Raw genomic sequence first — 23,836 nt, forward strand, 5'->3', positions numbered from 1 at the left:
TTTTTTTTTTTTTTTTCTTTCTTGATATGGGACTCAACACTCACAAACTCACAAGTACACTCATAATAAAATCAACCATTGAATGATCAATACTTGTAAAAAAAAAATCAATAGTTAATTTTCACTGCCACATCATTTCATATCATTTTAGTTGTATGGTAGTCGTATAATAGTCTATTAAATAATATTACTATTCCACTCACATCCAACTGGGCTGACGTTGCCCACAAACCCAGATATATATATTTTAAACAAGAGTTGATCTAAAAGCTGATAGACACTTTTTCGTTACAACAGTCCAGTGGGATTCACGAGGATGTAATATATAGCATTACTCTTTTTATTTAATTTTTTTTTTCTTACAAATATTGGTATAAGAGCTAAGTTTTACTGCTACATCATCAAATTACATAGCAATAGTATATCAATCTACTAATTAGGTAGAGAAGATGCTATTATTCAGCTCTATTCAAATTAAGATCGATATCCCATTAGATATTTTGGACAACTAGAGTTGCATTTACAACTAAAACAATTAAACAGAAAAATAAATTACATAATAGAAAATAAATTAAATTAACGAATATCCTTAGATTAACAATACAAAAGCTTATCCTACACCAAACTAAATAACAGCCATACGTGTCCACAAATATTGGAGGGGTTGAAACCTTTGGTGAACCTCTCCATGGCCATTACATTATACATATATATATATATATATAACACAGCTTTTCCATGTACATGATGATCACCATGATATATAAATATATATAAAAATGACTAAAATATCCTTATAATCTTCAGATCCTTGCCTTGGCAAAGAATTAATTAGTAGAAATTATTGGATTATAAACCTCATAATTAAGGATCTATGCTCAAACTTTTTTGGGTTTAAAAGAATGGTTGGAAGATGCTCGAGAAATCATCCTCGTATTATGATCAGCTGGCTGTCTATGGGATATTGTGTTGTAAGAAGCAAATCTCCCATGCCTTTGCTTCCTCCTCGGCTGTGACAACTGGGGGATGAAAACTCCGGTTCCTTTGCTTTCCCGCCGGCAAGCTTGCTCATGGAGAGCCGGAGGTAATCGTGCAGGTGGGTTGATTGCTCCGGCGAAATCCTGAACAATATTCAACCACGTACATGCATGCTAATTAAGTAAGTAGTTTAGAAAAAAGAAAGAAAGATTTTATAGTTGTAATAAGAGTTTGAAGAGATTATAAGAACCTGGAGAGAAACTGGAGGGCAGTTTGGAAACTTAAGGGGGTCGTCGACGTCCTCGTCATCCTCCATGATTAGAAGAGAGATCTGCTTGCTTAAATCTGCGAAGAACAAGTCATCTTCAGCATCCATGGCTATAGCTACTGAATAAACTAGAGCTTGCTTAAAGAGCTTGTTTGTTTAGTATCATATATATTTTTGTTATTATTTTATTCTATTTTATTTTTTTCTTGTGTTTCTTCTGAAACTGGATGGAATAAATAGGTATAAATAGGGAAAGGGGTTGGGGGGATGGGTGAGTTGAAGTATATGGTGTAGCTAGCTAGGAGGAATGTGCATGTGGGGAGGTGGGGCCATGGGGTCTAGTTGGCCAATCTGGCCAAGACCCTCTAGCCCCACAAGAATCATGGAAGTGCGTTATGATGATATTATCCAGTTTGGAGAAAGGGATGAGGAGCAGCCGGCATGAGGGTGTGCCAGATGTCTCATCCAAGATAGACTAAATCTCTACCACGCACCACAAAGGTATACGGTTCATAATTCATAGTCCACTATATGATAAATTTCATTTGGAGCCATATATATATATATATATATATATAGTTCCTTGTCTCATATGTATCTAAATATATCTAAATACGAAGAATGCTTTTTTTTGTTTAAACTGAAAAAATTGGGATGAAAAGAAACAAATTTAAATTAAAAAGACGTGTGCTAGTAAACAGAATGCATCTTTATCGAACAGTGATGGACAAGTAGTCATAATTAAGAGGATAGAGACCTCTATGGAGGGTGGAGCATCAAGCTGTGGTTGTGAGCGGTCCTACGCTGGAAAGATGAGTAATTTACGTAAGATTTTTAGTTTCTAAAGATATTAACGAGTATTAAGTCCTATGTTGCTTTCTTTTTTTTTTCGTCTTTCACGGGACACAGAAGACGGGTCAATTACATGCATTAAGTGGTTAACATGCTTCATAAAAACTCTTTCTCCGGTTGTAGTTTAAACGTCATATAAGCCTCAGCTACGACGACTTTACTCCTCTCCGGAAAGCAAATGAGTGAATTATGGGTGTCAGTGTGGTCCACATTTCACAGTGTTCCTCTGGCAGCTGGCTAAGGGACCCGCCCATTTGCAACATTATGGTGAATGGATCTTCAGGGCCCTCCATATGATGCATGATTATTCTTAATCATAGCATCAAACAACAAACATCTTCCTCATTTATTCTACAAAACCTTTTCATTTTAAAGACACCGTATGTGTTGGGCCGCATTTATTCCTAAACCAACTTCTTTCTTCCTCATCTGATGTTTATCTTGTTTTACTTACTTGCAGGATGATCATGCTTTGAGCTTCATACATATATATTCAAAAGGCTTTTGCAGTTTCCCACTCTGCCTCCCATGTGAATCTAGTCTCCACCGAAGGACTTGTCGGCCGTACTTCAATCTTTTCATTCTACTGCTTACTGCTTAGTTATACATGGACCCCAAGCCCATTCCCTCAAGCTGTCCTAAGTCCTCATGGGAAAGACTTTCTTTTTCTTTTTTTTTAGGCAAGACGCAAGACACACAAATATGCTAAAAAAGCAGGAAAATCAAATAAAATCAAGGGTGACTTTACTTACCCACATGAATTATCAGGGGTTTCGCAATCATAATCTCGAAAATTATTCATTTTTGCAATGTCGGTATCCTATGTTTCGGCCTATTTTAATTTGATCCAATCAGAGCAAGTCATCAAGTGAAAGCTTAGGGAAGTGTGTAAATTATCACTATTCTCTGGGTAAGAAATGCATCGCAGGAAATGTTCTACAGAACAGTCATCCATGGAAAAATTTTACACAATCAAATGGAATTCAACCTAGCCTCACCAACTGATCTTTCTCTGCACTAACTTGAGAGAGAGGGAGAGAGAGAGAGAAGGGGTCTTAAATGCTTCAACAAGTTGTGGCTTCAAAAGTAAACCAAGACGCGTTATGGACGTTATGCTCCACCAGCTGTATCCATATCTGTAACCCCATCAACTCCCTTAAAAACAACACGCAATTTTCTCAGAACAGAGGTCTTCTTGTCGTTCTTGGTAGTTGTACCAGTCACATGGAGAGCACTCTTGGCAGTTTTACCCATTAGCTCAAAAAGTGGTAAACTTAGGTTTGATCGGGTCATCTCTTCCAGAACCGGAGGTGCCTGCATATACAGATTGTTTCCTTGGTGTGTGACACTAGCTTTTGATAGTAGCAGCTTTGGGTGCTCTTCAAGTAGATCAATGAACTGTTGGCCACAAAAAGTCAATTAGGACAGGCATAAAATAAGCAAAGGTTCCTCAAAATCAAAATGCTATTATCATGCTTATTATTGTCTTATACAAACACTCACTTTGTTTTGATAAATAATGCTCTAATTTTGATGATTAATAATATGAGATGCGCCCCATTTGGGTTGTCTACCAACCTCTCTGTGTATTGACTTTGTCCAATGAAAATTTGTAGTGTTCAACAGTAAAATGTACAAGGCTCAAAGCATTTCAGTGTTGGAAAATTAAAGATTTCAGGAACAAAAGAAAAAACAAAGGTGTGTCAATTCTTGGGAGTTAAAGGACTTTTTTCTGCCAAAGGACTATTCTAATACACACAGCACAAAGTACACATGACACAACTCTTTTGGTGTTACACCTGGCTAATAGTAGAATTGGCAAATATTTGTCTAATTTGAAGTCAATGAGTTATGTAACATTGCAAATGGATACAGGCTGTTACTTGAAGCCAGCAAATTAATGTATAAATCTAGAGAGAGAGAGAAATAAACAAATGTACACTGGCTATTAAAATATGTTATGGTGGCATCCTCATTGAAAGAATCATGAGTGGAGACAAAATATCAAAAAATTATGCAAAAGCTCCACAACATACTTTCAAACATCTCCCTAAGAGAAACAAGTACTGCAGCTTTTAGAAATAATTTCAGCTGAAAACCTCAAAGTTATAATTTTATTTTATCAACAAATCGTTGCTCTGCTTTTACTCAGCAGGTTCAAGTGATAATTGTGTTTATTTGTGGCTATATTCTAGGATCAACCTGCTTTACTGGAGGTATCAACCCAAAACTAAATAAACCTGACTTGGTTTTCCTTCTCAAGCTATGGCATAAGAAGAAATGTATGACTCAGATTAAAACAGGTGAAATCATGTCTGAACATGAACATGGAAAAGCAAGAACTGGGAATGAAGCACAAAGAACCATTGTTGTGTCCATTAAAAAATTTATACAATATAAATTAGGATCACCTTTTGCAAAGTAACCGAAGTTTCCAGCTCAATAAGAACACCTGGACCACATACGAGACAGTCCTTGTCCCTTACAAATTCAGTTACTTTGGTGTGAAGACCTTCTACCCCATTATACCTACAAAGATTAAGATCAGTTTGTAATGCTTTCCAAATGGTTGATTAAAGAAATTACAACCACCACCCAAAAAAAAAAAAAAAATCATAAAGTTTATTTTTCAACATTCAAAATTGGACTACCAGGTTCACACAAAATTTGCTAACTTATTAACATAAGGTGCCATTGGTAGTTCTGACAACATGTAGTACTTCAATTTGGCCAAAAAAACATTCTCTAAAGTTCAAATATAAAACAAGAAATAGAAGGTATATTAAGCTTCAGTAGGAAATAAAAAGATAATAAGTTTCACAGCAAAAAAGACAGGACGAAAAAGTTAGAGCAATCAATATATCCGAGACTAGAGTTGACGAGGAAATAAAAATCTCAAAAGTTTGGGTAATGTAACTTTAACTAAAATAGGAGTAAGAGGGATTTAACATCACTAGGAGAGACACAAAACTGACCAGTACAATTATATTGGCTCAATTATCCACAAGGAAGGATCATAGAGGAGGCGGTACATGGATTGTAGAGAAAATAGATGAAGTATCAAATAGTTTACAGATTGCAATGTTACAAGCAAATACCTATCAAGTGAAAAAATATATCTCACGAGAAAGCTTTAGGGACATCCACGCTTTACAGTACTAATGCTGTGAGGAAAGAAACAAATGTTCGTTGCTGAAATGTTGAAAAAAAAAATGGTGGTCATACAAGAATGCGGGCAACTTTCACAAGACACGTTGTTGATTCTAAGAAGTCAGACAATGATACAGAGACCAGAAACATTTTCAGATAAAAATACGAAATTTAAGGGACAAATTTTAATTCTAAAATATAGAAGACGCATCTAACTGAGATTTTTCTACTTTCAAACTGTGCTTTGTGTGAGTATATTTTCTACTTCCACACGTGTGGATAGTACATTTATGTTCGTAGAAAAGAAAATTAATAACCAAGTATATTAAAATGAAACATGATGTTATGTCCACCCTCCAAACATATACAAGTTAAGACATATAACCTTTCATGTACCGAAAAGCGCTTATCATGATCCAATAATTATGAATGCAACCATAATTGTTCTTATACAATATCCTTTATCATCAACTGGTGTCACCACAACAAGGACAAGATTCAACCAACTTATTTGCTAAGAAAAAAGAGAGAAAAATTATAACCCACGTTAAATAGTTGGATAGAGTTTTGCTGCATCCCGATGTAATCTTCAATGTTTCAAGTGCACATGCAGCTGATATAATTGCATTGGTGGAAGCAATAGCTGGAATAATATTCTTCACCACCCCCTGTAAACATCAAGTTGAAGCTATTTATATAAGAATTTAGATATCTGAAACTTCTATCCCTGATTTTTTTTTAATGAACTCTTGAAAATATACAGTAGCAAAGAGCACAGAAGCTTAAATATTTTTAAATGGCTTTTTGAAATATATGGTAGTCAAAGAACACCTAAGCCAAACAACACAGTAATCGGGCAGAAACGCAAATAAAAATTAAGCTTTTGAGATTTTGACATCCCTGACAACACAAATACCTGAGTAAGAGAATATGTGACTCCTGGAATGCCAAAAAGCTCAGCTCTCTTGACAGCCTATGAGAAATGGGTAGCATAAGCGAGATGACCCACAATGGAAATCAATATTAAGAAACTTTCACTAAATAACAGCATTTTATTAACCTCATCATAGACCCATTTCATATGTTTTGGGTCATCAGGATCGAAAGACTTTCCACTATGTACCTACAAATAAGATGCATGTTTAGATAACACACAAACCAGTTTAAAATCCCCACTTTGGAAAAGGGGAAAGAACAAACATGAGTAATTTATTACCTCATCCCACTTGATTAAGTGGGCATATTCAATACAATGAGCAGCAGTTCTAGGAGTTTCAGCAAGGGTGCATAAGGGAAACTTTACTTGAGGGGGGAAAAGCCAGATGGTGCACTCAAAGCATGGTGTGACCCCTGGCACAATAACCCTAGCATGGCCCTTGAAACCTTCAGTCCCACCATCTACCATAGGTTTAAACGTCTCTTCTCGAGGGTTATCATCAGAATCGTACTCTAAATTTCCAAACAACAATGAAACACCGCAGATGAGCAACAGGCAGAGTTCAGTAACGACAAGTCACTTTGAGAATGACACGTTAAGCTGCCAGTCAACTGTTCATGTATGCCTTTTGGCATTTGCTTTTACATATTAGTTTATAAGAAGACTCAATAACAGAGTGTAGCAATGGAGAAGCCCAAAAGTGAGTTGCACCTAATTACAGTAAGAAGTTACAAAATTAGATGAGTTATAGATACATACCTAGGAAGCTACAAGCTACAGAATTGATGTAGCTCCGAGCCTCAATTGAATCCAGACCAAGAACAATAATATTGAAATCGCTATAAAAATCAATTTCTTTGTCCTCGATCCGGCAATAATGTGGCTTGATACTCACCCCACTAACTCTTTCCATGACACGCTTTGCAGCAACCTCAGCTTTTGGTTTACCAACATCTTCAAGTCTTAAATGGAGAAGCCAATATCAAAAAAAAAACCTTCCAAACTAGAAATTGAAAACCAAATCGGCATGTAGTAACACACAAAAACCAAAGGATTGTTGGAGTTATAAGTGCACAGTAGGATATGTAGTAAACATCAACTGAGATGATGCCATAGCAAATACGTTGTAAAGATTGCATGTTAATTTGGATTATAATCGTTTGCAAATACTAAACAACAGGAGATAAAAGTATTAAAATTTTAACTGTCAAACAAGATCTTAGCATGCTCATCTCTAGATGTTTTGAATATGTCGTTGCAGTTTTAGAAAAAAACTATATCTATGACTAGCCACCCCACTCAAATAAAGCAGGTCGACCAGCAACATATGACGGAATATCGGGCAAATAGGAGGGTTTGCCGTTTGCCCATTTACTAGATCCTCCATGGTTTTTATTGTCTTCAAAACCCATAATTATCAGTGTAAATTGGCAGAGATACAACACATAGCCAGCATAAGAGGTCAGCCCATTAGATCCACTACATCCAAGACATGTAAAGGCCGAATAAGCCAAACAATGCCCGCAATCAGGTCCAATGAAGCGATCCCACAGTGCCATGCAAAGTAGGAGATCTGCTCCAACAATGAAGCCGCAACAGATGCCCCAACGGTCAAGTCAGGAATACTATAAAAGATAAACTCAAACCAGGTAGAGGGGAATTTTTGGTTCTCAGCTCAAAACACTGCCTCATTGATTACTTTACTTTCCCTCTTCAAACATATTTCTAACTTAAGCATCGGAGCCAATGACGGAACTAGGGGAGGGCCCATGGGGGCCATATCCCCCTCCCCCTCCCCCTCCCCAGGTTCTGGAATTTAGAAGGATTTGGATGCCATCAAAACACAAGTCAAATCGTTAAAAAAAATAAAAATCCAAGAAATCATATATAGAAATAAGGAATAGAAAACATAGAAGTAGGTGAAAGGGAAAGAGGACGGTGAGAAGAGGAAGGAGCGACAAAGAATCAGTGGAGGAAAGGCTAATAAGGAGGAGCTTTGTAACCCATTCTACAGTATACCATTACCTTTTGTCCTATGTTGATTGTTATTATTCAGATTTTTACTTTCATATTTCTGTACTTAATACAAACATTACAATTTCATTTAGATACAAAAGAGATATTCGAACGCACAACTTTAGCACATGACATAAAAGAGACCTTCTAGCTTAGTGCTCTCAAGCATACTCCCTAGAGGTAAAAAAGAATGCTCCCTTTCACCTACTTATATATATACTTAACAATTAGACTTGGTCTTGTTAAAATTAGGTTTAGTCTCTTATTCATGCTTTGGCCTCCTCTCATAAAAAATTTTGATTCCGTCCTTGATTGGAGCTATCCCCCCGGTACACACTGGCAAGCACCTGTGCTCACAATTTCTCCTTTTTTGCAGATATAACTTGGCTCAGGATTCACCGTTCAGAAACTGTTCCAACACTTGACAATATACACTAATGATCTCTAACTCAAATGGCAGCTCCTCCCCATGAAAATGAGTTGAAGGGTGAGGTCGTGGTTTCATAACTCATTGAGTGCCAATGTATCAAACCATTCAATACTTCCACACATACATACGTATACACGGATAGATATCCATTGACCAATTAATATATCTGATTGAACGATGAATACATGTGATAACCTCAACATACAAAGCGACCCGCAATTGCAACATAAACAAAATCCACCTACTTTGCCCGAGTGTTTTACCATCTTCTAAATAACCCATGAAATGTGTCTGCTTCATTTAGTCTTTCTTAAGAGTAAAAATTAAAACTATTGGGCAATAACAAACTTCGATTCAACAAAACCAAAAGAAAAAATATAAAGAAATTGGAAAAAATAAAATAAAATAAAATGAATAAGAAAGTACCTGAAGAGAAATTGGCGATTGAGATTGGTGACCTCGATTCTGTCCATGTCTATGACCTCTAGATTTTTGAAACCCGAGAGAGCCAAGTCTTTTAGCAGCTCACAGCCCAATCCACCAGCCCCTACCACTAACACTTTAGCATATTGTGCAAGGTCATCTCTCAACTGCAAAAACCCAAAAGAGGAAAAATGAAGAAAAAACACATAGTAAAAGAAACTGCAAACACAATGTTTGTGAAAATGACACAGAGAGAGTGATAGAGAGTTTACGTCTTGGCCCGGTTCGAAGTTAGCGCCGACGAGATGGCCCGGTCGGAGGAGAAGCTTATCGAGGTCCCTTGATTGGCTTGGTTGCGCCTCGGCGTCCGCCATTACAATCACTCGGACTGGGATTCTGCTCGCTATAAAGCCTGGAAGTTCAAGCCCCAAAAGTACGTATTCGGAATTTTACACAAATGGGCACTGTTGTGTCATTTGTGATACAACTGCAGCGGTAGCTTGGCTTTTACGCTTGGCTTGTGAAGCTTTTTTTTTTTTTTTTTTTTTTTTGAACACGGCTTGCGAAGCTTTTGTACATCCCTCAGACACCCAACTTATACTTAATTTGTCCCAATAGATAGTTCAATTGGCTAGGACTACGCCTAATAAAGCGAAAATTATTAGTTTGAATCTCCTTCCCCCTCTTGTGCGGACATGTCAAAAAAAAAAAAAAAAAAACTTATACTTAATTTCAATGAAAAAAAAAAAAAAATAATAATAATAATAATAACTTATACTTAAATGAGAAGTTGGAACCTCTAAATGAGAAGTTGCCATGTAAAAGGATTAGGGCCTCCAAACACATCAATACTCTTCAACTTTTCATTGGGATGAAAAGTTTTTTCTTTTACAAAAAGTGGACGACGGGCTGCTCCCATAGTATTACTCAACTTTTTGTAAAGAAAAACCATTTCCATCCCGATTGAAAGTTAGTACATTTCATTACTCATACAAAAACAACTTATCAAAACACATTAACAAGCAAAGCCTAATCTTCGTTTAATCTTTTTAAACTATTGGGTTATATACAAAATTGGTTCTTGTGCTTTTTGACAATGTGAAATCAATCATTCTGTATACTTTCGTTAACAAACTATTTTTTTCTTGGGCAATTTTTGGTTGGTTATAAGTAAAGAATAACGATGCTTAGGTAATGACGACAAGTTAAGCGTGGAAGAAAACCCACGATTTGATAATGGGCCTAGTGCAATTTTGTTTATGGTGATATGGCGGGACAAACATGGGGCGGGGAGATCAAATGGAGAACTGACTTGGCAGTATCTAATGATCGACATGCAATGATTATGTGAAAATGGTACACATGGCTCAACATGATTGAACCAATTAACTTTCTTTTTTTTACAAGTGTGAAACGACTCGCTAACAAAAATAGATGGAATGATTGAATAAACTCTCAAAAAGTACAAAGACTAATTTTATCATTTTTGAAAACTCAAAGATTGTTCTATACATGGGCCACTTTTGTATTTAACCCTAAAATATTATGAAATGATTAATATGTGCCTAAATTTTAGCTCGGGATCTAATTGCTGTAATCCCACCAAGGTTGGAGGTACTATGGGTTGGGTAGAGTCCATTGAGAAAAAAGAAATAAGAGTAACTTTTCATCCATAGCTGTTTAATGTTTATAGTTGAAGTGCTTTTTCCTTGTAAAACTCTCTCAATTGATAAGCACCAAGCAGAGTTGGAAATTATAAGATTTATTTTAAAAAAAAAATGTTTAGTCCTTTGATACAAATCATAAAATATCGACAAAAATTTGTAAATTATATATCTTTTCCTCAAATGAACTATACCACCTGATATAAATCACAATGAATACCCAATGGTTGAATGTTTTTCTTTACAGTATTAACTCTTTTATTCCAGAAATCCTTGCTCACCCATCTGAGCCTTAAATTGGACTTCTATTCTCTACCTAAAAATCTGGTTTCCTCAGAATCCCATCTATCTATCAACATCAAAATCTGAGGCCGAATTGCAGCCCTCACTGCAAAACTCTTGCATCTGACAAACTATCTGTTGTTTTCTGTAGCCATTTTTTGTTGGGAAATTTGCACAATCTCTGTGCATTAATGCCCACTTCTTGGCATATAAATAAGAGGCTTTCTTCATCTATCTACCTACACCTGATTACTTTGATGAGTTCCAGGAGTGAGTAGCCTGACGCTTAAGGAAAATCGCATAGAGTAGCTCATTCCATGCATCTGGGACTCCAGGCAGGCACCAATGGCTGCAATCCTGACGATGGAGAGGTGCAGGGCCTATTTCAGGACCCAGATAATATAGAGATGAATGCCCATCTTTTCTCCTTGCAGACATATGGGTTATATTCAATACCTCAAACTTCACTGCTTCTGATGTGTTTATGTGAGCTGATAACATGGCATTGGCTATCTTGAATTGCGCCCATGAATCAGAAGGCACCAATGAAGATCCCAGCTCTGGAAGTGTTTCCAAGTGACAGTTTCCCCCAGTCCTCCAATCCCCTCCTCTGCATAATACATAATATAGCAAATTACCTCCCCAAATAGACCACAGAATACAAATTTTGAATACAGGAAACAACAATTGCTTTAAGAAACGAAGCAAACCTGAAATGTACAGGGGCATACGTGCGAAAAAAAACTTGGGTCTTGCTTGAATTCAACTTAGTTTCTATCCAATGCACCACAGTCTCTATGGACTTCCTATATGCATGTTCAACTTTCATATCCATCTTTACCTCTCCGCCTTCCTGGAAGTAACAACCCCTGAACAAAATATATGGATTTTTAATCTTTTCTCTACCTAAGAGAGAGAGGAAGGAGAGAAAAAGAGAGAATTATGATAGTAACATCAACCAACTAAGCCACACTACCTAACAATTAGATTTCTCCTTCAAGGCATCTATTCAGTCCCACAATCAAAAATGATAAAAGTGCAAAGAGATTTATTGAAAGGACTTATATATAGGAAGTCTCCTTGCAATTAGAATTAGAAAAAATAATAGGATGTAGGGTCCATTTGCTATTGAAGTCAGTCGAGGAGACCCACCATCAGTAGGTTCAAGCACCTATACCATCATGTGTTAGATAAAATTCATAATTGAAAGGGCCCATTTATCCAGCCATAGCACACATTAGTTATCAGGCATCTCAATCTTTTCCACAACAGCCCCTTGAATTGAGAGATCTTTTATTGGTAAGTATATTGAAAGATCAAACATAACAAATAAGTTAGACTCCTGGACAAGAAAAGCAAAGCACAATCACAAACATCCACGTGGGACGGCAAAAGCGAAAGACTTCTCTCAGAAGTAATTTTGTTATAAGCATACAATATGTCATTTATCACTTAATGTTTTTTTGTTTTTCTATAATTGATTAACCATCCAGAATTTCACATTCTTTTGCATCACCCACAAAAAGGTGATCAACTATCCAAATCTCTAAACTTCTATGCGTCATGTATCAAATAAAGTATTTACAGTTTTAGATAATCTTATATTCCTATTAGGAGGCCATTTGATCATGCAATTAGTGTAACGATTCAAGGAAAGCACTAGACGTATGTGCTCTTCACCTCAAAATGACTAGTCAATTTATAATATTTATAGAATTATTTATAAAGCTAAGTTTCACCTAATAAGTAAATAATGTGGGACTTAACACCATGAGTGTCTTTATCTACTCATCTTCCCAATGCAAAATCGGGGTGCTACAGTTTCTCTCCCTTAAAACCTTGACATCCTCGTTAAGGCCACATCATACAGTGTGCCAGTACCACATGGCATTACTAGGTGAATCTAATACCATTTGTAATAACCTAAAAAAAGCGCTAGCCACATTTACGCTATCACCCAAAAAAGACTAATCAATTTAAAACCTCCTTAAAATCAATGAATAAAGTCTATTTTCACCTAGTAAGTAAATAATGTGAGACTTAATACCCATGAGTTATTTATAAACCACCCACTCCATGTAGATTACTTATCTTCTTAATGTAGGACCGGTGTGTTATAGTTAGTCACCAGTCACCATGAGATAATAGCATATTATTAGCCTTCGATTAGGTATAGATTTTACCTCAACCACTTATTTGAGAAGCAAAGTCAAAAGAAATGGTTAGGCTATCCAATTTAACTTTAAAATGCCTCTTGGAATTGTAATTATATTCAATGGAATTTTAATTATTTTCAAAACCAGCCCAGTGAAAATTCATACTCATTTATTTGAAAAATAAAAACAAAAGAAATGAGAAAAAAAAAGAAGCTCATGCCAAATGCAAATGACCTTTGTAAACAAAAATTAAAAGAGAACTTGTAGTGTATTAAGTTACCCTCTTATGGTCTTCTCATAATTCCACCAGTGCCCTGTATTTAAGACCAGCACATCTGCATCTCTCCAATTCACACTGTTCCAATCCATTTGATCCAATTTCAAAGTTGTCCTCACCGTTTGCAGAGCCCCTGCAGGTGGCCGGCTCTGCAATACAAGAAACGGAGACCGGTAGTACTCCACCGTGCAGTTGAAATCTTTGAACCTAAACACCAAGAACCCCTTGTGCTTTGTAATCGGACTGCCATTTACTTCATAGATTGAATCCTTGTTAGGAACTGCAGATGAGAGCATGCAGAGGAGGGACTCCCATTGGTTTCTCCCAATTGAGTCACCAACAAACACTAGCCTTTTGTTTCGCAGTTTTTCCAACATCAATTTTGCATCAAACCTGTTTTCATTGGTAACAAGAAAAACGACATCCAAATCAGTATTACTTTAACTTTAACTTTTTTTTTTCCTCTTTGGAATCAAAACTGAGAGGTACAAGACTAGAAATGAAAAGACAAAAAGAGTAAAGGTATCATATAGTTAATCATTTAACATCACAACTTTATTAACAAAAGAAGCTATACAACAAGATTGAGCAAAATAATTTCAAATTCCAGAACGAAATGGAATTTGTCTTTGTTGCAAAATCTTAGTTATCATCATCCAAAGGTTCACGGGCAAAGCTAGCATACAGAGGAAACATTCCAAATCTAGGAAACCAACAATTATTAGACAACCAAAAAGAAGAAAATGGTGGGAAGCAGAAAAGGAAAAGACAAAAAATTTATAAATAATGGAATAATATATAGTTTAAATGGCATTGGAAAATCCAACCATGAATATCCGCTTATAGAAGAAATTTAATACTAAGGTGAAACAAAAATAGGGTGTCATTTTCATAGAGCAGTGCATTACTTTCGCTTGTTAATTACGTCCATCAGAACTTACATAGAATCAAACTAAAATAACAGTAACAGACACAAAGGACAACTATTAGAATTAATCAAATGATTAAACCATAAGCTTAAGCTTGGGATCAGTAGTTATTTATCAATAGCCAAGGAAAATTTCTCAACTGGAACAGTCCGTATGTTTGGTTGCCAAGAAAAGTCAGGAAAATAATAGAAAATTAAAATTTTCAAAGTATTTTCTTAACGTTTTCCGTCTCTGCATGTCCACATGTAGAGGTTTAAGGTGAAGCCAACAAGGTAATCACTTGCAGAGATTCACGTAAATTAGAACGAAAGTCGACAATTTCTAGGAGGACTGACGGAGAAATCAAATTAAGTAAATAGCTACAGACATAACACATATCCAACCAAAAATACCAAGTAAAATAATCATATCCTTGACGTAATAGAGAAGACAATTTCAAAGTGTATTAATTTTCTTTTTTCCAACATACGAAAGGCTCACTTGAAATAATCAATAGAAAACCGAACAAGAATGATTCAACCTTCTAGTTGCCGAGAGTAAAATTTCAATTTCTTTCCTCTTTTAGGCCCAAGATTAAAATTCATTCCCTTCTTCCCTCATTTTCTCAGTAACCAAACAGTGCTAAAAGCAATGGAAAATTAATATTTTAATAAGAACCTGGGCAAGTTGCAATCTGTAGGTTGCCATCTCCACTTGGTGTAATACAAATCAGGTCTCCCGTTCTCAAAACACCGAAATCCTTCATCTAAAAATCTGCAATCTTTGGACTGATACAAAGGGTAGTTCTCATCCCACACCCAATCCCCTTCAAATACATCACAGCGGTCACCCTTTTGTTCAAGAAACTCAACCCTTGGTTGCTCACCGGACCCTTTGATCTTCAACCACACGAACCTCTCCGACTGCGACTGACCGGGAAATAGGAATCCCTTAGCCACTGCTCTGAAATCCAAGTAGAAGAAGCAGCAAATCACGCTGACAGCAACAATTACGAATCCCAGAACACCCACAGAGGGCTCAAAGAGTCTCAAGCGCTTAAACTTCTTAAAAAGTTCAGAAACTGCCATGACTTCAGGGTCTGGCACAGATGGTTTCTCAGACATTTGAGCTCGAGACCGAAATTTGGAATATGGGTATTGTTGCTCTGGTGGGAAGGATCAAAAATTGAGTTAAACAGAAAAAAACAAAGGCCTAAAAGTTCGTGGGGCAAATAAGGCAACAGTGTAGAGTAGAAGCAACATAAGAACTCATGGATAGTGGGAGTTGAACCCTGTCCTGAACTCCTTTGCTTGGCAGGTCAGTTTCGTTTGGGCTATGAATGGCCGCTCAAAAAGAGCAAGGGAGATGGGTGTCGCTGAAGCAAGGAAGCATTCATGGCAGAATAATTCTCATCATCCCCTTTCTTCTTTTTTCGGTTACTTTATCTACATAAATAAATAGAGAGAGAGATGATGGTTTGGTTAAATTGAATAACGGTTAGATACTCGTGGGTATGCTAATGGTCACGAGAAGGATTTCCAAATCCTTTCCATGATTATGAGTATTTATTCATCAGAAATAACGACGAAGAGAGAGAGAGCTCTGAAGTAGACAAACGTGGGTATTGATGTGGGTGGGTTCGGGTTTAGTTTAGTCGTGGCCTCGTGCGAAAGTGGTTTAAATGGTGAAAGTGGATAACGGCTAGGAGAGGGAAATCCCAATGTTTCCATTAGAACGTGGACAAATATTATTGGATAAGAATTAGTTTTGTGACCTCTCATTGGGTCGTCGAATGCACGTAGAAGCAATAGAACGTGGGAAGCTGCTTCTCTAACGACGGCCCCGACATCGTTGCGGCTGTAAAGCAATTTCGAAATAATTAGCGTTGTTCCGAAAGTACCCTTTCGTATTCCGAACTATCTCTTATCCTTGCGATTGACACAGCCCAGGCCCTAGAGCGTTCAAGGGAACTGGTCCAACTGGGCCTATTTTTGACTGCCAAGGGGCTCACTACAGATACTGATGGTTTGACTTTGTATTTATTGCTCCCCATGTTATAAAATTGACAATTTCTTGTGCTTGTAATATATGAAACATTCTACAAGCGATAATAACTGATGTAATAAAGTATAATTATAACTGCAAATAACCGATTATAAATCGGTTATTGATAACCAATAGCTGATTATGACGAGTAGGGATTTGGCAGCCAAGCGTCAGACATTTATAATTTTTTTTTAAAAAAAAATTAAAGAAGATAAACAAACATTAAAGGGAAATTCAAATTTTAGATATTAGTACCAAATTTGAGACATTAGCACCAAATTTAGGATGATTGAATCCCCTTTGAGTGATACCATCTCTAAATGGTTAACTTTCCACCCCTAGGTTTTAGTTTTGAATTCAAAAACAAGTTTTGAGGCATTAGAAACTAAATATTAATTCATAAAAATTTAACTAACAAAAAAAATACGAAATGGGGGAAGAGAGACAGAGATTTTTACGATTTTTTTTTTTTTTTTTTTTTTAAATAAAGTCATGTCAGACTTTGGCATACACTTGTCTGACTCTTGACAACCAGATAGCAGGACTCGATTATGACTGCAAATAACCGATTATAAATCGGTTATTGGTAACCGATTTATCAATAACCGATTATAATTTGGTAGTTGGTTATTAAAAACCACTAACCGACTAAGGTGGTTGTGGTTAACAATTTTAGGGGTAGGAAAAGGCGGTTATAACCGATAACCGTATTTATTTATATAATAATATAAATATATATTAAATATTTATATTAATAAATATAAATATTTATTATATTTATATTTGCTTTCCTTCCATTTAGTTTGTATTTTGTAATATGTATCCAGATTTGAGATTTTTCTTTCTAATTTTTTCATTTGAATTTGGATTAATGTATTTGGGCTATGTTTTTTTAGCCATATTTTTGGGCAAGAATTTATTTGGCCATGTTTTTTTTTAATCTTTTTTTTTTTTTTTAACATTTTGGCTTTAAATCCTTAAAATAAGACAAAAAAAAAATAGCAAATTAAATGCTCAAGATACTTAAAAAGCCCAAAAGCCAATTTTTTTTAAAAAAAACGGTTGTAACCACTCAGTTATTGGATTGAATAACAGCTAACCGTCGCTTATAAAATAACCGAGTAATTCTATATGTCCTATTTATGTCATACTAAGAATGATGTGGCTATTAAAATTACTCTTTGATCAAAATTCAATAATGATCAATTACAAGCCCAATTATGATTTTAATAGCCATATCATTCTTAGTATAAAACAAGTAAGCCACCTAGAATTACTCAAAATAACCCGTCTAGGCGATTGCGATAATGCGTGGCATGTTAAGTTTGAGTCGTGTTTAAAAATTGTATCAAAACATTTCAGTTCTTATGTTGTTTAAGGGTTTGAATCATGTCAAAGTATGATTATAAGATTGAATATGTCAACTCTAATCAAACATATTTAAACAAATGAATTAAATCTTTTAATTTTAACACTCTAATTTTATATTAGGTTCATATTAAATTTGTATATTGTATAAAAAATTGTAAAAGAATGCGACATTATTATAGTCTTTTTTATTTTAAAAAAATATATTCACATAAGAACGAGAAAGAAGATTCAAACTAGTAAATCAGCTTTATTAAACATAGTCTCAACGGATTAAGCTACTGATAGTCTTACCAACAAATTCTAATATGTTTTTAGAAATATTAATGGGTCAAAGTTTTGAAGCGTGTACACGTACTGACGTACATTAATTGAGAACCTGAGATCTTACCCAGAGCATTAAATAAAATAAAAATGCTAGTACGTACCTGACATGACAACTTATTAGTTATTATTAGTCTAGAATTGTTCGAGAATAAAAAAATAAAAACTTTATTATTACTATTATTTTGTTCAAGTAAGAAAGCGGTTAGAATTTTCTTTGGATTTTGTTTTCAACAAATTAAACCATAAAAATATCCTTAAAAAATATTATTTATCCAGTAATATTTTATAAATTTAACCACATATTGTTGTCAGAGTTGGTCAAACCTTACATCTTTGCACGAAACTATTTAGTAAATGATTTTTTAGAATGAATAATAATCTAGATTAGCACGCTCCCACGAATATATCAATTGATTGGATAATAAATTCCATTAACAAATTAAAGCTTGACTTCTTCCCTCAAGTCAATCTCTGCGTGTTTTTGTTTTCTTCATATTAATCATGCTGATTAACGCGTAATCAAAACGAGAGAGACTTTATCAAGCATAAGTAGTAGGACAACATCTTCTTCCACCCAATTTATAAGAAACACATAATTTTTTTAATAGATGGGTATTTGATACGATGGGTATAGAATAAAATGATATTATGGGTCCACATACCAATATCTAGGAGGGTGAAATCACATGTCATTTGTGTGGGGCAGAAAAATTTAGGCATAAACAGCATAACGTACCCGTAATGCCGAGATTAATGGTTTTGCCTTCTTGGGATGTACAAGTTCAGTTGCATAGGCCCCTGAAATGGAGGAACATATACATCACAAGGTTAACTGGCAATGACTATTTTACTTGAACGTCATAGTAGCATCTACCCGTTAAGAACCGCGCAGGAGAAGTCTAGACAGCACTAAGAATCGTAAACGCTCCCTCAAATTTAACAGATATCAATAAAAACTAATATGATTTACATTAATCAAACATGAAAATTTTCATTAGGGTATTCAAACCCATTTGTTAATGTGTACTTAACTGTTTAAAAAAATTTATTAGGCCATTGAACTAACGTCTTTACGTGTTTTAAAATTGTTATTAAATGAGATCCATAGAGACCAGAGTTTGTCATCCAAGTAGTTGATATTGACAAGATGTTGATTGATTCCAACAAGACAAATCAAGTTGATAATTGGTATTTAGTAGAATAGTAGTCAATTTTGTTGGTTGTATTATTTGTGAAAGATAATAAATGGACCAAAAGAAGATATTCTACTAAATGGGCCAAAAGAAGATATTCTAACGATCATAATTGCAGCCCTTATACCTTCAAAGTTTGTTTGCTTTCGAAGACGTTTGTACTTTGTTGGCGAGGGATCCAGGGTCCCGACTCCCATACATTCCTTTCTGATTTGACTTGGCTGGCTTGAAATAGATAAGATCTTATCCTTACACCCACAGGGCTCCCAAATTTGCTAAGGTAGAAATGCCTCTTTACTTGGGCTTTGTTGAAGCCCAATTAAAATCACATATCCTTCGGATAAATTGTCAGGAAAGTAGGCCCATTCATAAAGCTAGGCCTATTAGACTTTTACCACCTCTAGCAATAAATGGGCGCCCATCAGTGGCCAGCACAATTGAAGGAAAATCAACTGGTCTCCATCTTCAGTTTGCATGAAGGGTGAAGATAAGCACGCCGGCAATTTTTTTTTTTTTTTTTTTTTTTTTAATTAAAATACTAAAAATTTTTTTTTGCTGCCTAACGTGCTTAGCACACAGCGTGCTCTGAATTACGGCTCTTGCATGAAACATTGTATGGGTCATTTTATTTTATTTATTTCTTTTTGGGAAGCCCACCTCTTGTTATTTTGTGTCCTTGCAACCTTTTTGACGGATTGAATAGAAGAAAATAAAAGAAAAAAATAAGGTTGCTACGGGAAAATGCTAAGTATTTTTCTATTATTCTCTTAGTGTTCTCTCAACTGTGATCTAGCTTTTAAAATCACCAATAGATTAAAAGTCAATAATAATAATATCAAATTTAACAGTAATTTTAAAAGCCACATCAAAATTAAAAGATCACCAGAAAAGCACCTAACATTTCCCTTTGCTATATAATTATCAATGTGTGCAAATGGTTTAGAGTTTATGCATAAAAAACTTGCGCCAACACCATGTGAGATTGAGAATATATGAACGAAAGAAAAATCTGTATATATCATTTTCTCGAGTCTCTGAGGCATTTAAACTGTAGAGTTTGAGGGTATTGCTCTTGCTGTTGTTGCGTTGAAGATTCAAGGGTCAAAACGCGTGGAACAACTCAGCCATTTTCAGTTTCGGTGCATGAAAGATACCGAATATTTTATTCTACTGAGTTATTTTTCTAACACCACTAATATATTCAAATGATATGCAGAATCAACAATACATGTATAAGGATCCCATGTTGGCAAAACACAAAAAATTGGCTAGCCTAAGAGGGGGGATAACATAGCCTACATGCCCCGGGCAGTCTAAAATGCAGGGGCTACTTGCCCAAAACAAGTAAACCCTGCAATCCCCTCTTGGTAGGTTGCCTAAATTTCCGTATTATTCAAATAGTCTAATAATAGGAGATTCCAAGAGCAACCAACATATGCAAGTCAATGGTTAAGAATCATGTAGAAGTGAGAAACAAGAAACCAAATAATCAAGATCTCTACTCCAACGTCCAGAAGTTAGTCCTAAACCAAAATCGAAAGTACATTGCACATGTATTAGCAGTTCAGTGAATTAGTAAAACCTATTTAGTGCAATAGAGGGACAATACACCCAATAATCGACAAAATGGGGCACATCTGATAGCAGTATAAGCATTTGCAAAAGTGCAAATAATGCATCTGGGAACTTTTTGCACCTATATGAAGCAGTTCTTCAAAGGTTATATATATACGAAGTTTACTACCGCCGATGTTTCAAATTCTGGCGCCACCAACTCCAGCCACCTCCCTCGACCGCCATTGCCTCCAATGAGTTTCCGGCCACCATCTCGACCTCCGTCAACGATCAAGAAACAAACTTAAGATTTTACATGTCTCCACCTTGAGTTTGAGGGAGAATGTTAGAGAATATATGTGCGTGTCGCACATTACTTGCGTATGAGAGTCTCTCTCCCTTTGACTTTTATATAATGAAGCATCTTATGTACTATCAAATCACTTAATAAAAGCAAGATGTAGCCTATAGAGCTTTAGTGTGTGGATGTAGACATATTGCCGAACCACCTTAATTTTGTCTCTTTCTCTTCTCTTGTTTATTATTTCCGCTTTATATTTCCACATTATGAATTCTATCATAAAGCACATATGACATTCACAATCTTTAATAGACAAATAAAACAATATTCTATCAAAGAGTCTGATATTGTTTAAAACTCATTGAAACAACAAATAATATTGCTTTCAAAATCTTTAGCTTTGTGGGATGTACTACTTTCTCGAGGGTCTACGAATATTGATTAATACACAATCGATTTGCCACGTTAGCTTTGTGGGATGTGGGATGTTTAAGTAGCATGTAGCATTAGTAAAAAAAAAAAATATCCTCCCAACCCAACAACTAAAAAAAAAAAAACACACCTAATCATTCACAAAAGAAATAACTACAAAACATCACAAACAAGTTGCATCTTGTCTCACTCACCATAACACAGGCTCATCAAGGATCCAGGGGACAGCACATCATTTGTAGCAAAAACTTCTTGCGCTCATCAATTGGGCAACCAAAGAAAGCCCTCACTCTTGCAGCATCTTCAGTAAGGAAAGTGTAGGCCCTGTAGCGTAAGTTCTGTTCAACACCCATGTTCACCAATTCAGAAAAGACTTCTTCCTCCGAGTAAACACGAGCTTGGCCTTTCTTTATAATAGCATTTCCCTCCCGGAATGCTTCTGAAACTTTTTTAATTGCAGCCCTTATGCCTTCAAACTCTCTTATACAAAAATCATCCCCCGAACCCTTGCGTTTTTTGCTGTTCAAAGATGCTGCAGGCCGATCAATGAGGTATTTATGGCAGTACACATGACTCATGTACATTGCATATGCAACCAAACAAAGAACTTGAGCCACAGCCATTCGTCTTCTTCGATCCCAATTCAGTAACCAATTTTCATCTTCATCATCTTCCAAATTTTCTTGCCAATCCATCTAACACAGATTTCAAAACAGTTACATGATATACAAAATATAACATATCTTTTTGTAAGCTCTATTTACACAAATAGCATCCAAAGTGACAAACATTTCAAACCAATAATAATGCTGTGGTTTTTCATCACCCCTAGAGCTCAACCATTAATCTGTATCCAGAAATACATATCAATGAAATGGGGTTTGAAGAAACTGTTACAATTTATGTCAACTACGAGAGATACAGTTTGAAAAGGTGCACAAATGTTAATGTGTAAGATGCATCTTTACCAATAACATATATGAATAACGATCATAATGAAGCTTAAATATGAAATCAGTCAGGAAGCAAACTCCAACTGAATTTTGTAAGAAACCATGCATGATAGACCAGAAAAAAGTAGACTCAAAGGGGGTTAATATCTCAGTGCCTTTCCCTTCACTGGGAGATCAAGCTGGTTTAAACTGCTAAAAGACGATCAAGGCAACACATTGCAGTCCAAATGGCTTTGCAAATCATTTCATGGAGTGACCAAGTCTCCAAAATCTTATTAACCCTTTAACCGAGAGTGGCTCATACAAAGTTCTAATCTTTTTTCGCACCCAATGAGTATCATAGTTTTCAAAAACAAAAAAAAATTAAATTAAATTGACCCTGAATTGAAAATGAGAGTCAGTGATCCAGTTCAATTGCAAATTCCACAGAAATAAGAAAGCAAAGGGATCAACCATACCTTTCTCTCCCCTTGTCTCTTAATCCAAACAGACCGTGGCTCAGTTCAGTAAAACCCAGACAAAAACAGGAAACAAACCCAACAGAAAAATAGGATCTAAAAGAGAGCAAGAGTTTGGTGTGTCTATTGGGAGGGCGGAGAGGGGTCAGATTTTTTGAGGTTTTCTTGAGCTTTCTCGAGAAAGGGCTTGAACCCCAGCTGTAGGGTCAGGTATCCGAATGCCAAAGTTCCCACCACCACTATCCCCGACCTTATCGCATTCATCTTCGTCTTTTGATCCATCTTTCTTTCTCTACCTCCGTCTCATTCCCTCTTCGCGAGCAGCGAACTATCGAAGCCGGATCAGAGCGAGAGGAATATTAGGAGACGCTTTACTTAACAAAAAATGTCTTTTTTTTTTTTGCGAAGACCTCTTTCACTTCCATCTTTTGTATTTTCTCAATTACGCTCTCGGTTAGAAATTGAGAGTAAATATTACAAAAAAAAAAAAGAAAAAAAAAAGAAGAGTAAATCAGACGAAAAAAAAAGTTAAATACTTTAATCTCCCTTAGTTTAACTTTTTTTTTTTTTTTTTTTTTTTTTTTTGTTGCCTTATAGGACTTACTTTTTATCACAACAGCTCGATTGCCTAAAGATGGAGTAGTACTTTCATCTAAATTTCATTCAAAATTGGACGAAACGCCACGTCACACCAATAACAAAATGACATGTATCCATATAATTAATTATTTTTTTTTAAAAAAAAGGTTTGGTGATGGCTACGCCATTTGGGGTGGCCGATGGGCCAGCCATCGTCATTTAGCTCTTTGGGGGTGGCCGAACCACTCCCATGGCTCGTGAGGGTGGCAATCCGGCTAAATAGC

General features: G+C 35.8%; 4 protein-coding genes across 4 annotated transcripts; all 4 read right to left on the minus strand.

The window, feature by feature from the left end:
• Positions 1–466: 466 nt before the first annotated feature.
• Positions 467–1,465, minus strand: LOC132165087 (uncharacterized). The gene is made up of 2 exons (XM_059575592.1): positions 1,229–1,465; positions 467–1,121 (listed from the first exon to the last, which is right to left on the minus strand). The coding sequence occupies exons 1-2, from the start codon at positions 1,352–1,354 to the stop codon at positions 879–881; spliced, it is 369 nt and encodes a 122-aa protein (XP_059431575.1). The 5' UTR covers positions 1,355–1,465; the 3' UTR covers positions 467–878.
• A 1,336-nt stretch (positions 1,466–2,801) lies between these two features.
• On the minus strand, positions 2,802–9,575 carry LOC132163243 (NEDD8-activating enzyme E1 catalytic subunit). Its single transcript, XM_059573454.1, has 9 exons — positions 9,327–9,575; positions 9,058–9,221; positions 6,945–7,147; positions 6,465–6,697; positions 6,309–6,371; positions 6,165–6,221; positions 5,795–5,916; positions 4,510–4,627; positions 2,802–3,496 (listed from the first exon to the last, which is right to left on the minus strand). Exons 1-9 carry the CDS (start codon positions 9,426–9,428, stop codon positions 3,209–3,211), a joined length of 1,350 nt encoding a protein of 449 aa, XP_059429437.1. The 5' UTR covers positions 9,429–9,575; the 3' UTR covers positions 2,802–3,208.
• Positions 9,576–10,848: 1,273 nt separating this feature from the next.
• On the minus strand, positions 10,849–15,973 carry LOC132167367 (protein trichome birefringence-like 11). Its single transcript, XM_059578320.1, has 4 exons — positions 15,020–15,973; positions 13,437–13,826; positions 11,711–11,869; positions 10,849–11,610 (listed from the first exon to the last, which is right to left on the minus strand). The coding sequence occupies exons 1-4, from the start codon at positions 15,463–15,465 to the stop codon at positions 11,250–11,252; spliced, it is 1,356 nt and encodes a 451-aa protein (XP_059434303.1). The 5' UTR covers positions 15,466–15,973; the 3' UTR covers positions 10,849–11,249.
• A 5,515-nt stretch (positions 15,974–21,488) lies between these two features.
• LOC132192365 (uncharacterized) lies at positions 21,489–23,362 on the minus strand. Its single transcript, XM_059607686.1, has 2 exons — positions 22,974–23,362; positions 21,489–22,257 (listed from the first exon to the last, which is right to left on the minus strand). The coding sequence occupies exon 2, from the start codon at positions 22,255–22,257 to the stop codon at positions 21,772–21,774; it is 486 nt and encodes a 161-aa protein (XP_059463669.1). The 5' UTR covers positions 22,974–23,362; the 3' UTR covers positions 21,489–21,771.
• Positions 23,363–23,836: the final 474 nt, after the last annotated feature.

This window comes from Corylus avellana, chromosome ca1, assembly GCF_901000735.1.
Source record: "Corylus avellana chromosome ca1, CavTom2PMs-1.0".
In the NCBI taxonomy this organism is placed as follows: domain Eukaryota; kingdom Viridiplantae; phylum Streptophyta; class Magnoliopsida; order Fagales; family Betulaceae; genus Corylus; species Corylus avellana.

What these genes read in the sequence shown, in the direction of transcription:
- LOC132163243 (XM_059573454.1), bottom strand. Translation starts at nt 9,428, where the DNA reads ATGGCGGACGCCGAGGCGCAACCAAGCCAATCAAGGGACCTCGATAAG. An exon ending in ACTTCGAACCGGGCCAAGAC is followed by an intron (nt 9,222 to 9,326) that starts GTAAACTCTCTA and finishes GGGTTTTTGCAG; the next exon opens with TTGAGAGATGACCTTGCACA. An exon ending in TCACATATTCTCTTACTCAG is followed by an intron (nt 5,917 to 6,164) that starts GTATTTGTGTTG and finishes TGATGTTTACAG; the next exon opens with GGGGTGGTGAAGAATATTAT.
- LOC132192365 (XM_059607686.1), bottom strand. Translation starts at nt 22,257, where the DNA reads ATGGATTGGCAAGAAAATTTGGAAGATGATGAAGATGAAAATTGGTTA.
- LOC132167367 (XM_059578320.1), bottom strand. Translation starts at nt 15,465, where the DNA reads ATGTCTGAGAAACCATCTGTGCCAGACCCTGAAGTCATGGCAGTTTCT. An exon ending in TATGAGAAGACCATAAGAGG is followed by an intron (nt 11,870 to 13,436) that starts GTAACTTAATAC and finishes TATTTTGTTCAG; the next exon opens with GGGTTGTTACTTCCAGGAAG. An exon ending in TATGCCCCTGTACATTTCAG is followed by an intron (nt 11,611 to 11,710) that starts GTTTGCTTCGTT and finishes TGTATTATGCAG; the next exon opens with AGGAGGGGATTGGAGGACTG.
- LOC132165087 (XM_059575592.1), bottom strand. Translation starts at nt 1,354, where the DNA reads ATGGATGCTGAAGATGACTTGTTCTTCGCAGATTTAAGCAAGCAGATC. An exon ending in GCCCTCCAGTTTCTCTCCAG is followed by an intron (nt 1,122 to 1,228) that starts GTTCTTATAATC and finishes AATATTGTTCAG; the next exon opens with GATTTCGCCGGAGCAATCAA.